The sequence below is a fragment of the Protomyctophum parallelum genome (assembly GCF_964188405.1).
Source record: "Protomyctophum parallelum genome assembly, chromosome: 14".
Taxonomy (NCBI): domain Eukaryota; kingdom Metazoa; phylum Chordata; class Actinopteri; order Myctophiformes; family Myctophidae; genus Protomyctophum; species Protomyctophum parallelum.
The window spans coordinates 43152937-43165652 of record NC_139709.1 but is presented as its reverse complement, the minus strand read 5'-3'; the positions used below and the strand labels follow the sequence as shown (position 1 = coordinate 43165652).

Below are 12716 nucleotides of genomic sequence, written 5' to 3'. Positions count from 1 at the left end.
TGGAGTCATATCTGGGTGGGGCATTAATTTCCAACTTGCATCATTCCAAATAGGCCAGTGCCCAACAGTCGCAGTAAAGACCCAAACATGATTTTTGAGGCCACTAGTGACACTGAGCTGACTGATCCGTTCTGTGATGTTAGAATGTGTCAGTTGTTTAGCTATGACCTTATGGATTATGTGATATCAGACGTAGATGTGTCGGTCAGCTCCATATATCAGGATCTACCATAATTATGGTAGGTCCATGATGTAGAGTTGATTTCAATTGTAGTACCAACTTGTCAGGTAACTATGGTAACCTGACAAACGAGCAAGGTGGTGATTCTGGGGGCAGCATCCCCCAGAATGCTCTCAGGTGCTGCAGCTCGCAGTTGTACTTTTCTGGAGGGTGATCCATTGTTTTCGTTGATGGGGTTGACCATAACTCTATGGGGTTGACCCACATAGAGTATTGACCGACACATCTACGTCTAGTGAATAATCCATAGCCTATAAGGTCACTATTAAACTGACTCATTCTGACATGAGTCACATGACCAGGATGACTACATATTATTTCTAGAACCCCGAGTAGCGCTCTCTTCACAAATTGTTAAATTGTTAAATGGAAACACTTTTAACATACCGGTATATTCAACACAAGAATTTTCCTACCACAAGCATACCGGAACGCATATATTATGCTTTGTTGAAAGTGGGACGTATTTTCAAGACGGACAACCATGAGTGCTGGAGTTCCTCTACGACAGGTGAAGTATTTGTTTTATATCTTCATTGTGTGGTTTATTTGTTGTTTTAAGAACATAAGTTAACCATCGTATCAAGCACGTACGTGTTTTCTGAATATCGCACAAACGTTTCGTTTTACTAAGTTGGCGCGCAACCTACCGCAATAACCTTGATATATTGCAAACAATCTCAGCGTTTACCTTGTAGGCTACACTTTTCTATTCTACGCCACATATATCCACAATCCACAAAATGACTTTTTTTAAGATACTGACTGACAATCCAAAACAATGTAATAACGTTGCGTTGCTATAACTTTGCATATTTCAATGGAAATTTAAAATTGTTTGTAGAATGGTTACAGTTCAACGAAAGTACAGGGCAATACAAAATCTGCTAAGAGGATAAAACCTGAAAAAGCACTAAAGACTTGTTTACATAAGGGTCCTCTATTTTCAATTCATCAGAACATACAGACAAACGTGAGTTACGTGACTAACGTTTTTACAGGGGCCAGTTTCGAATTGCAGATTGGTACAATCCTTTATAGCATTGTATTTGTATTAAACTGCTTTTTTAAACTATTAAAGTATTCAATCAATCATAGAAAGGCTTGGTTTGTAATGTGTAATAATAAACACTAATATTGTGTCCATTTGTTCTATTTTATCTATTTTGCAGGTTCTTGGATGGACCCTGAGAAAGACCACACCCCAACTATTCAGTCGGAATGGATTTGGGATATGTCATGTACCACAACTTGTGTGCTGCAGACTAATTTCCTCTGCTAACAAGGGAACCCAACAGTCGTTACACAACAACCAAGAGCTATCTCTGTTACCCTGCCAGCCAGTCACAGAGCTGTCGCTACAGTCTTTAATTGACATGGGTTTTACGGACATCCAGGCAGAACGGTTCTGTGATGGTGTGTCCAATGCCAGGGGAAAGAATGCTGCAGAACACCTAACGGCTCTGACGGCTCTCTTACTCTTGGGCCTAAACCCTGAAACTGTCCTGAAGGTCCTCGAGAAATGTCCAGAACTTTACCGCCTCAAGGACACTCACTTTCAGGAGCGCATAGCGAACCTACGGAAATTACGTTTAATTGAAGGTACAATAACATTCTTTGTGTACTAATTTATAACCCAGACAGATTGTATTTGCAACACATTTTGCAGGTAGCAACATCACAGCATACTTTATCTTCCTTTACACCATTCAGGCAGTCTCCAGAAAGTGGTGTCCGATTACCCCCAGATCCTGACGATGACCCCAAAGAGGGTCAAAAGCGTGGTGGTGTTCCTCAGAGAGAAGTGCCTGTTTACTGGCGATCAGGCCACATCCATCCTCAGAGACTCTCCCTCTGTGGTACACGAGGACCTGGGTCAGCTTGAGTACAAGTTCCAGGTCAGTTTCCCCTTTTTTTTTGTCATGACTATATTTATCGAAATGACAAGGAGTTTAAACAAAAACAAATAGCAATGTAATTTCAGCTGTTGCCTTCAATCTTTGATTTAGATTTTTTATTTAATTTAATTGCTTGAAACCATCACAAGAATAAAATTAAATACAGTCAATGAAAAAATTAATAACAAAATCAATGAATTACATCAAATACTGTTCAAACAATGAGGGATGTGTAGATTGCTGGTTCCATGTTATCCCACCAAGTTGAAGACTTCCTCTAAACTAGACTAAACATTAACTTGGTATTTTAACGTTCGATTGTAAATTGTAGATTGCTTTGCATGCTCATGCATAGGGCGGCTGTGGCTCAGGAGGTAGAGAAGGTCGTCCAATGATCCGTGGGTCGGAGGTTTGAATCCCGTCTCCTCCTGTCTACATGTCAAAGTGTCCTTGGGCAAGACACTGAACCCTACACTGCCTCCAATGAGTCAGTCGGTGTGAGCTTGCCACCATTGGTGTGGGAAGTGAGGACGCTGGCGTCGACTGTTTGCCGCTTCACCTCGCAATGTATGAATGAATGAACCATTGTAAAGTGCTTTGAGCACTTGGAAAAGCGCTATAAAAAATGCAATTCATTATTATTATAGAGCTGGCTGATAATATAAGACTTATCCATTATCACATTATGGGATAAAACGGAGTGAAAGTATAGATGGTTTGGGTTGAAATAATGCTGTGGAAAGTGTGTTCCAGCATGCCTGGTGGGTCAACCAGTGCACTGGTCATAATGCTCTCTCTGCCCTCAGTTTCCTGACTCTGGATGCACTCTGTTAGTTAAAGCATAAACTGCCAAAAATATATCTTAGAGAGGCCTTACGTTTCTCAGTGTTTCTCTTTCATGTGCTGATTTCATTTTTGGACACTTCAATAGCATGTAAGGTACGTGTCCTACTGGCTGTAATGATATGCTGCACATTAACACACTCCTCCTCATCTCTTTCGGCAGTATATCTACTTCCGCATGGGCGTCAAACAGAAAGAGATGGTGAAGTCCAAGCTGTTTCGGTTCAGTCTGGAGGAGGTGCGCTGTCGCCACAGTTTTTTGGAGCGTAGGGGCCTGTTCCAGACTCCAGACAAGAAAGGACAGACCCTCATCCTCAACCCCAAACTCAGTGACATCATCGCAGTTGACCAGGATACCTACCTTAAGGATGTAGCTAAGGCGACAGCTGAAGAGTACGACGTGTTTCGGAAGCTGATGGCCAGAGAATGGCATGAAGAAGAGCTGCAGGAGATGGACACGGAAGCTGGTAGTGGCAGTGATGATGATGAGGAAGCTGGTAGTGGCAGTGATGAGGAAGAGGAAGGGGGAGGGAAGAGTGGATACATGAAAAGGAGAAAGAAATGACTACATGAGGTATTAAAAGAAATGGGACATTTTCAGAATGGTATGATTAAGTATTTCATAACAGTATATTAATACTGACTGTATTTGGTATCTGGTAAATGAATAAAAATGATATTTAAACAGTTTGAATTGCTTAGTTTCATCAGTAGTTGCTACCACAAATTCCAATCTGAACAACTCCATGTACAGATTGAAATGCATACAGTAGCAGCATGTCCACGTGGGATAGCATGGCAACCATGTTGGTGTTTAAATTTCTGTTTTAGCTATACCTTTTTTCCCCCAGCGCAGAATGTGAAGAGCTAAGTGCTTTAAAGCGCCACCCTGTTTCTACGTGACACCTAAGTGGCCGTAGCGTTCTACATCCCTGCATTATCTCTGAGTCAACAGGGACTACATCAGCAGATAAGGCTAGTGGTCGACTAAAGTCATACAGAGAAGCCATTGATTTATTGAAGCACTATGTCTAATGGATCAGCGGCTCTCACATGTCTGTGCTCTGGATTACAGGTAAGAAAAAAAACACGCTTGATTTATGTTGAAGCGAAATGATTTCAACCAAACATTACCTGATGTAAATCAATAATGTTGTCAATAGGTATACCCGTGCAATGTGGGAAGTGTACTAAGTGATTATCAGGCTTGTTTTTAGGATTTGATCATGTCTGTGGCAACATCGTGGTAGATTGTATTGCTGCCCAGCCAAAATTTACTTATGATTTAGGGTTCAACCTCGGTTTTTGGAATTTGACAGCACCACTTAGATCTTAGTGTGGTTTTATGTTCAGAGACATATTTTCATCTTTTAACCTGCATAATGCAATCTTCAATTTAAATGTATATATTAGTATATGAGTTTACAAAATGGAACAAAGTTCAGTTTGGTTTTGCTGCTCATTTGCTTGTTGATTTGAATAATACCAAATGAGCAAGTATATCAGTAAGTTTCGTTAATAGGTACTGTATACTGCATAAGGGCTGATTAAAAGTCAGGCCTGGAGATATTTAATTAATGTTTCAGACTTTAGACTTTGGAAATTCCTTTCCACAGCACTGTGCATATCAGACAACAGTTAATACAGCAGCACACTGCAATAAAACAATAACATAAAATGACAGCAGTACAAACTCGGAACCGGTCCTGTTTTTAGTCCATGAGCCAGACCTCCAAAATAGGAACTTTAATTATGAATTGAGTAGGCAAAACCATACCTATGTTAAATTGTCACTATAAGTGAATGTATATACTACCCTCCACAGTAGTAGCTTTTTCATATTTTTTAGTTTTTGCATATTTTCCTACATAATGCCTAATTTGCATATTTAAATAATTTCAGAAAATGTGTAATACAATAAATCATTGTGTTCGTGTAAGTAATCAACTGTGGAAGTTTCATGGTGATAACTATTAATTAATTCTTTACCTATTCACCTATCACAAAATGTGTGATAAATATGAAAAAGCTACTCCTGTGGAAAGGTTATCATATTATATTAATTTACTTACCGTATATTGTCTTGCTCATGGACTAAAAACTGGCACTGAACTGAACCGGTTCCCAACCGGTGGAAAAGGGGCCAGAAAGTGAGGCCTGTTGTTTCAGGCTAATATGACTGAAAGTGAGGCCTGTTGTTTCAGGCTAATATGACTGAAAGTGAGGCCTGTTGTTTCAGGCTAATATGACTGAAAGTGAGGCCTGTTGTTTCAGGCTAATATGACTGAATGTGAGGCCTGTTGTTTCAGGCTAATATGACTGAATGTGAGGCCTGTTGTTTCAGGCTAATATGACTGCGGGTATCAATAATCAATAATGTTGTCAATAGGTATACCCGTGCAATGTGGGAAGTGTACTAAGTGATTATCAGGCTTGTTTTTAGGATTTGATCATGTCTGTGGCAACATCGTGGTAGATTGTATTGCTGCCCAGCCAAAATGACTGCGGGTATCGGGCTTTTCCCAAAGCTTTTTTGTGCGCCTGTGTTCTGTACTAGCATCCGAAGGGCATTAGGGTATGGTGGTGATTGAATGGGTGTGTGATACTCCTGCACGTTTGAGATTGCAATGTGTGCAAAGGCTTTATTATTTAGCTCTACTAGGATGGGTGTGCAGAGACTAATCATCCTGACAGCAGTGTTCTTTTATGCATGTGTCTTTCGCTCAGTTAGGAATGGATAAGTAATGGATAGCATGTTTGTTCTGTCTACACTTTACACATCATATATCATGATGTACTAATGAAAATACACATGCTGTAGATTATAAATAATATGGTGTCCATCAGGTGTACAACTATGTTTGGCAACTCTCAGGAGTTAATTAAGTTGCCTGGCCTTCCAGTTGTCCTATACAATTGACCACTACTGCCTAACGGAAGTACCATAAGCAAATATTTGTATTTGTACTATATATTAAGTTCTGGAGCTTTTGTATTGTACATTTAATTGCTGATGACAACATTATTTATCTTTTTGTTATTTTTCCATCTGCATGAAGCCATCAGAGAAGTCGACTACACACCATAAAAGACGAGATGACTGCAGCCATGAAAATGGTCAACTTCACAGAGAATTGGGTTGATATTGTGCAGCATTGGCACCTGGAGTATTTTATGATTCCTGCCACTGTCATCACTCTGGCAACGCTGATCGCCAATCCCGTCATCCTGGTGTGCATCTATGTGTCCCGTGCCCTGCGCCAGGAGACCCGCTACCTGCTGCTGGCCAACGCCCTGATGGCGGACTTGCTCTTCCTCATCCTCAACCTGATCACTGTGTACTGCAACAACCTGGGAGCACAGATGCCGCGGCAGTTATGCGAGGTGCTCACGGCCGCCACGGTCACCGCCTACTGTGCCGCCATCTTCACCATCACCCTCATGGTGGTGGATACCTATGCGGCGGTGCGCTGGCCTCTCCACTACCGCGACCTCTTCCCGCCCGCCCGCACCCACCGCATCCTGGTAGGGCTGTGGGTGCTGTCGGCCGTGTACCCGGTCTCCCTCGCGATCGTGACGGAGGTGATGAGGAAGGGTGCGCCCGACAGGACGTCCCTGTGCCTGGCCCTCATCTCCCTCGGCTTCACGGAGGGTGGAGAAATGGTGAGGGTGCACGTCTACTTCTCAATCGGAGCGATCATCTGCACCACGCTCATCCTCTACTGCTACATCCGCCTCTACATGGTGACCAAGACCCAGGGCATCTGGCGGAGCCGCTATTCGCGAGCCCGTGTCACGCTACTGGCCCACGGGGTTCTGCTCCTTCTCTACTTTTGCCCCGGGATGGTCTTCACAGTGGAGCTCTTCCTGTTGCACAAGGACATCGATCATCATTTCCGCGTGTGGATCAGCACGGTCAACATGTGCATCTTCATGCTGCTGCCGCGGGCCTTCGCTCCCTACCTGTTTGGACTGAGGTACAGGGAGATCTCCGACACGCTGCTGCAGCTGCTGCACCGCGGCCAAGTACTCGGTCAGAGTCGGACCACTGTGGCGTAGACCAGTCGTTCTCAGCCTTTTCAGCCCGTGACCCCCACAAAATAATCATATTTGAACAGGGGACCCCCCCACCCTGACAGCCACTTGGAACTGTAGGAGTTGAGGCAATACATTTAGTTTGACTTGAGTTTCACAGATAAACATTGTGAAAATAGCAGATCTACAAGCTCACAACGCCTCGCAGCGTGTTCTAAGCTTCTAGATTGGCTATTTTCAAGATTTTTATTTTTATTATTTGACAAGTTGGCCAATGTTTGACCATTTGTTGATTACTTTTGATGTAGTAATAGTCTTATGTATTTTTTCTTTTAGGTCTTAAAGTCTTAAATTATCACATTACTGTCATGTGGGGACCCAGGTTGAGAAGTACTGGTGTAGACGAGGAACACTCCCTTTTGTGTGTCAGTCAATACACACATCTATGAAACTATTGATAGACGGACACATTGACCTCACTGATAAAATCCAGCTCTTGGCGTCATTTATTTATTTTTTGTGTGTACATATGCTCTGCATTTTGCTGTAAGAAGTAATGTGAAAACTGTTCTGCATTTGGGATTTGGTTTGGTTCAAATCCTTCATTGTGTGATGTGATTTTCATTCAACAAGTATTTTGCCTGTAGAGGAATGTTTTTCTTCTAAAGAAGTAACTTTAAACCTTGATCCGTGTTTCTTTCATTCTGTAAGTGTTTTGTATGGTGTTTTGTGGAGGCCTGTATATATAATAGTAGTTTTTTGTTTTGAAGGACGTGTTACTAAACAACCCTAATTAAAACTGTGTTATACTCTGTTCAAGTTTATTATTATTATTTATTTATTTTAATTATATAATTTTATGTTATTAGTGTAGTTCCGGAGCAACGGATTGTGTGGCCTTGCTCATTCCCTGATGGACTGATCAAGGGTAGCTACTGTGACGTAAGTCGGGATTTGATCAACCCCGGCTGGGTCGCCTGAGTGAGGGGTATGATGTTGGAAGACCCGAAACCCCATTGACCTCAGGAAACATCAATGAAGATACGTTCCAGGTGCATCCATGCGATGTATTTTTATTTATTTATAAATGTATGTTCTTGACCCAGAATATTTCAGATTTCAGAGGGACATCAATGAAAGGAATAGAATACACCCGCACACTGTATTTGCTCGGTACAAGAGTATTGTCTTTTTAATAATGCAACGTTTCGGTGCCTCCGGACCTTCTTCAGGTCCAGAGGGGAAAAAAATAAGCCATAAAGAATGTATCATTATGTAAGGTAAAAGGCCATGTAATAGCACTCTGACCCACTTTTATGACCGCCATCTCAAAGCACTTCACTCCATATGCCCCAAAGCCTTGTTTGCCTAAAACTAGGTGTCCAGGGAGACCGTTATCAAATGACTAATCGATTTGACAGTTGGAGGTGCTAGGAAAAACAAGGTTCTCTCAGCCAGTGTCAGTCCAGCCAGGGAGGGAAGGTGTATGGATGGAGGTGAGGAGATTGAGGCTGGCTTGCAGTGATGACAAGTGAAAAGGACCTTGTTCAGTCTGTGCTGTGTGCCTTTGGCAGCTGGTACAACAGCTCTGGCCGTGCAGACACTGCAGAGAGACACATCCGCCTGGTCACCGAGGCCAACGGCACTGACCTTTTCTTGAGGCAGGTTGAGCTCTTCACCAAGGAATGGCATGTGTTCCTGCCACCGGCGCACTCCAGGTTACTGCAGTTGGGTCCCATCTTAGGCTTCCTGGCAGTCTGCTTGGTTAGTCCAGTCATCCTGGCCCAGATCCTAACCAGGTGAGTCACAGTTGCTCTTCAAACATTTTAGCCTGGAAATTATACAAGGAAGTACGATATATTTATTCAAACATTTATTGTGTTTTATGGCATTGTTCAAGGCCCGAGATGCGACAGGAGACACGTTATCTCCTTTTGGCCAATGCCTTGTTTGGTGACCTGCTCTTTGTGTCTGGGTACATGCTGAGTACCAGTCTGAACACGGCACGTGTACTGATGTCCGACTGGGCCTGTGCCACCGTGCTCTTCCTGCTGGGGGCGATGTACAGCTCTGGGATCCTCAGTACCCAGGCCATGGTGCTGGACACCACTCTGGCGGTGCTGGTCCCGCTGCGCTACTTTGCCCTTTGGCCCGTATCTAGGTACTGCTGCTGCATGCGACCAAGGCTTTATGTTGGCTTTCAGTGTTTTTCATTATCCATTTAACCTTCTCTGACTGTTCCTATTATTCAAAAAGAATTGAGGGGATATTCAGCTATTAGTGTAGATTTTGTCTTACACAAGCATTAAATTCCCATTGACAATGAATGGAGAATTTACGTCATGTGGACTAGCAAATCGGCTATTTTTTTTTATTTTTTATATCTATGTTTATTGGTAATAGGTTTCAACAATTTAGTACAGTTTGAACATACCATTTTTTTCCTCCCTCGCCCCATCCCTCCCCCCAGTTATCGTCATCAAAACAATATAAAAAAATAACATTAATAATTTAGTACAGACATACAAAAACAAACATACAGACATATGATATAAACAGTAGGATACAAAAATAATAATTTAAGCACAGATGACAAAAACAATATAAATAACAAAAAATAAAATAAAACAAAATAAATACAATTATGAGTTGGGTTATTCGAGTTCAAGAGAAAGTCGGTCACAAGTTATGTTGGAAAAGATTGTGTTCGGAACGTTGTCATATATCACCCTCTATACACAGTTCTATCATTATGAGAATGCAAAAAACACACATAGTATTGATTCAATTAGTCTGTCGGAAGTACTCTCAGATTCTCAAAGTAGGTAATAAATGGTTGCCAGCTAGAAAAGAACCTTTCTGTTGAACCTCTAATTGTAAACTTTATTTTTTCCAATTTTAAAAATGCAAATCGGCTATTTCTGTCCTACACAAAATTCCCATTGACAATGAATGGAGAATTTCATATGTCAAAGTCATATGTCTAAGCAAATCGACATAATGATGTACGATGATAAGAGCGCCCCTCACTTCACACGGGTGTGATTATTTACTTAGCACTATATTCTGATAGTAATCCTTGAGTTTGTTCTGTAACATGGGTCTCCCTGTTTCCAGCTCCTTTGTAAACGTTTTTGAGGTCGGGATACCAATTTGATCCAATCAGGAGAGAGAGAGCCCCGTAAACATTTATCAGATTACATTTTATTATAATATGTTCCAATCCAAACTCAATTTTGTTTGATCAATTTATTTTTCTCTACTGTGCATGTTTCTCTCTCACTGTACACACGCAAGCGTACGCGCACACTCACTCACTCTTCCTCTTTCTGTAGGACCAAGAGAGCAGTGGTGGTGATCTGGGCTGTGTCGGTGGCTATGCCTGCAGGCTCTGTGGGGGTGTTCATGTGGTACAACACTACTGCAACTTGCTCTCTCCAGATCTGCTCTCTGCCTCTGCTCCTGGTCCTCACCGTCAGCCACTCTACACCCATGCAGGTGCATCACTTGACAATCAGAGCATCACTTGAGCTAGAGTTTGCCATTTCACCATTTCTTGCAATCGGAAAGCCCTTCACTGGCCAAGTGGGGGTTTTGCACATATAGTACAAGGAATTTGACGTACACATAGAATAGATGCGGTAATGATGCTAGAAAGATGGTATTAAGCCCTTCATGCCTATAATGACCTTGGGGTCATTGACTCATTATAGGCGAAGATCTTCTAAACTAAAATGCATTGTTAGGCTATTTTTGCTATTTGACGTATGATGACATTTATAAGGCTTAGAAGTATAACATTTTTAAAAAGAAAACCATGAATGTTGTGCAGTAGCTCTGAAAGGCTAATAATTATAGGCCTATACTGGCCAAAGTGTCATTTATGTGCTGTGGTAGGGTATAGGTAAAAACGTTTGTTAAAGCATACATTACTATTCCACTGTGACTTGTTCTGTGTTCACAAGATCCAGTAATCAGATACCAAATTATTACAATTATCTAGTATATCAACACATATACCAGTTGTTTTGCACATTGCAACCGTTGTTTCTTCCAACATAAATAAATGGACATTCTAAGCATTCAGTGAAAGGCATCTGTTCTGCTCTGCTGTAATCACTGTATGCTTCATGCACAATGGTTGATTCATTCCTATACTGACCATGACACTCTATTCCATTATACATTCTAGATATCTATGCTTCTGACCGTAGCGGGTATTATGTTGATCCTGCTACTGGGCTTCGTTGGCTATGTGGTCCTGCACTGGCGCACGCGCATGGCCCGCGCCTGGAGAGGTGAGCGCTCGTCCCGGGCCAAAGGCACCTTCCTCATGCACTATCTTCACCTCTTCCTGTCCTTCTGTCCCATGCTGGTGCTGGCCATTGAGCTGCTGCTGTACTGCCACCAGGGTGCCCTGGACCTGCAGGCCAACCTGTGGGTGTCCCTGGTGGTGTGCAACGTGCTGGTGATGCTGCCCAAGGTCCTGGCTCCGTACATGTACAGCTTGAGATACAGAGAGCTGCGAGGCGCTGTGCTCAGCTTTTACGGTCTGAAGAAGCAGGGAGCAGTCACTCCTGTGATGTGACTCACAGAGACATGGAATATGACGAGAGATCATGGATGGACAGTGTGTGTGTGTGTGTGTGTGTGTGTGTGTGTGTGTGTGTGTGTGTGTGTGTGTGTGTGTGTGTGTGTGTGTGTGTGTGTGTGTGTGTGTGTGTGTGTGTGTGTGTGTGTGTGTGTGTGTGTGTGTGTGTGTGTGTGTGTGTGTGTGTGTATGGTATATATATATAAAATTCCCCAGGTCGACCTCACTAAAGAACCCTGTTTTATGGTTAAATAATATTTTTAGATTTAGAAATGTGCATGTGGTAAAGACCCCTGTCTTATACACATTTCTAAACCTAACTCTCACCTATGGTTAGGTATTATCGTTGGAAACACCCTAAAACTATCATTTCTCCCGGGACCCCCTGGAACTCCCTCAAGGACTCCTAGGGGTCCCCGGACCCCACTTTGGGAACCACTGTCATATAGGCACCATGACCATGGGACATTTGAAGTCAGCGCCTAGTGAAGGGCTAGGTCTATCATGCTTCTGGTAATATTATTGACGGCTCGTTTTCTATTTTACAAAAATGTCCACAAACCGGTGGCCCCTGATTTTATCTTATCCATTTAGGGCGGCTACTGGTCATGATTGATTCGTTTTTTGTTTTTGTGAGTATTGAGGTTATACCGTTGCTGTAACCATCCTTTACCACTAGAGGGTAATGTTGCTTAAAGGGGACCAATTTTTTTGTCACCATTGATAAAATAAACAGAAACAAATAGGCCCAAGTGGGTGAAAGATAAAGCCCTTAAGCACTTTCAGAGAATTGGGTTTCTTCTCTTGAATATTGTGCAAGATTATAAGAATTGCCCATGCTGTTTAATTTAGGCGCCGCCTCCATCCTCACCTGAAGAAAAAAATTAAAAAAGTGCGTAGCATGTTCCAACACATGCCATATGCACATGGCCCATATGCCATATCATATTACACCTGGGAAAATCCCTTTGTTCAAGCGTTATGGATTATTTAACCTACCTGATTATGATATTGGGCCAGTAAAATGCTATTCTATATAAATAGGCCTATGTAGCCTATTGTTTCTTATGTATTATTCTTTCTTGTCAAACTAAACATGTTTGTTTAA

General features: G+C 42.2%; 3 protein-coding genes across 4 annotated transcripts; all 3 read left to right on the top strand.

The window, feature by feature from the left end:
- The first annotated feature begins 1484 nt into the window (after positions 1–1484).
- mterf4 (mitochondrial transcription termination factor 4) lies at positions 1485–4005 on the top strand. 2 transcript variants are annotated; one of them, XM_083781279.1, is made up of 4 exons: positions 1485–1843; positions 1955–2139; positions 3146–3587; positions 3938–4005. In XM_083781279.1, exons 1-3 carry the CDS (start codon positions 1618–1620, stop codon positions 3545–3547), a joined length of 813 nt encoding a protein of 270 aa, XP_083637405.1. In that variant the 5' UTR covers positions 1485–1617; the 3' UTR covers positions 3548–3587; positions 3938–4005. The 2 variants fall into 2 exon arrangements, with proteins under 2 accessions (XP_083637405.1, XP_083637404.1); XM_083781278.1 differs by lacking the exon at positions 3938–4005 and having other exon boundaries at positions 3146–3688.
- Positions 3944–7720, top strand: LOC310870189 (putative G-protein coupled receptor 148). Its single transcript, XM_083781277.1, has 2 exons — positions 3944–4057; positions 6042–7720. Exons 1-2 carry the CDS (start codon positions 4017–4019, stop codon positions 7039–7041), a joined length of 1041 nt encoding a protein of 346 aa, XP_083637403.1. The 5' UTR covers positions 3944–4016; the 3' UTR covers positions 7042–7720.
- Positions 7721–8541: 821 nt separating this feature from the next.
- On the top strand, positions 8542–11605 carry LOC310871335 (putative G-protein coupled receptor 148; the record flags this gene model as incomplete). The annotated part of the gene is made up of 4 exons (XM_083782821.1): positions 8542–8816; positions 8918–9178; positions 10353–10515; positions 11210–11605. The coding sequence occupies 4 exons, from the start codon at positions 8542–8544 to the stop codon at positions 11603–11605; spliced, it is 1095 nt and encodes a 364-aa protein (XP_083638947.1).
- Between the last annotated feature and the right edge of the window lie 1111 nt (positions 11606–12716).

Coding starts and splice junctions, on each gene's coding strand:
- LOC310870189 (XM_083781277.1), top strand. CDS start 4,017: ATGGATCAGCGGCTCTCACATGTCTGTGCTCTGGATTACAG. Junction 4,058..6,041: donor GTCTGTGCTCTGGATTACAG/GTAAGAAAAAAA, acceptor ATCTGCATGAAG/CCATCAGAGAAGTCGACTAC.
- mterf4 (XM_083781279.1), top strand. CDS start 1,618: ATGGGTTTTACGGACATCCAGGCAGAACGGTTCTGTGATGGTGTGTCC. Junction 1,844..1,954: donor GAAATTACGTTTAATTGAAG/GTACAATAACAT, acceptor TACACCATTCAG/GCAGTCTCCAGAAAGTGGTG. Junction 2,140..3,145: donor AGCTTGAGTACAAGTTCCAG/GTCAGTTTCCCC, acceptor CTCTTTCGGCAG/TATATCTACTTCCGCATGGG.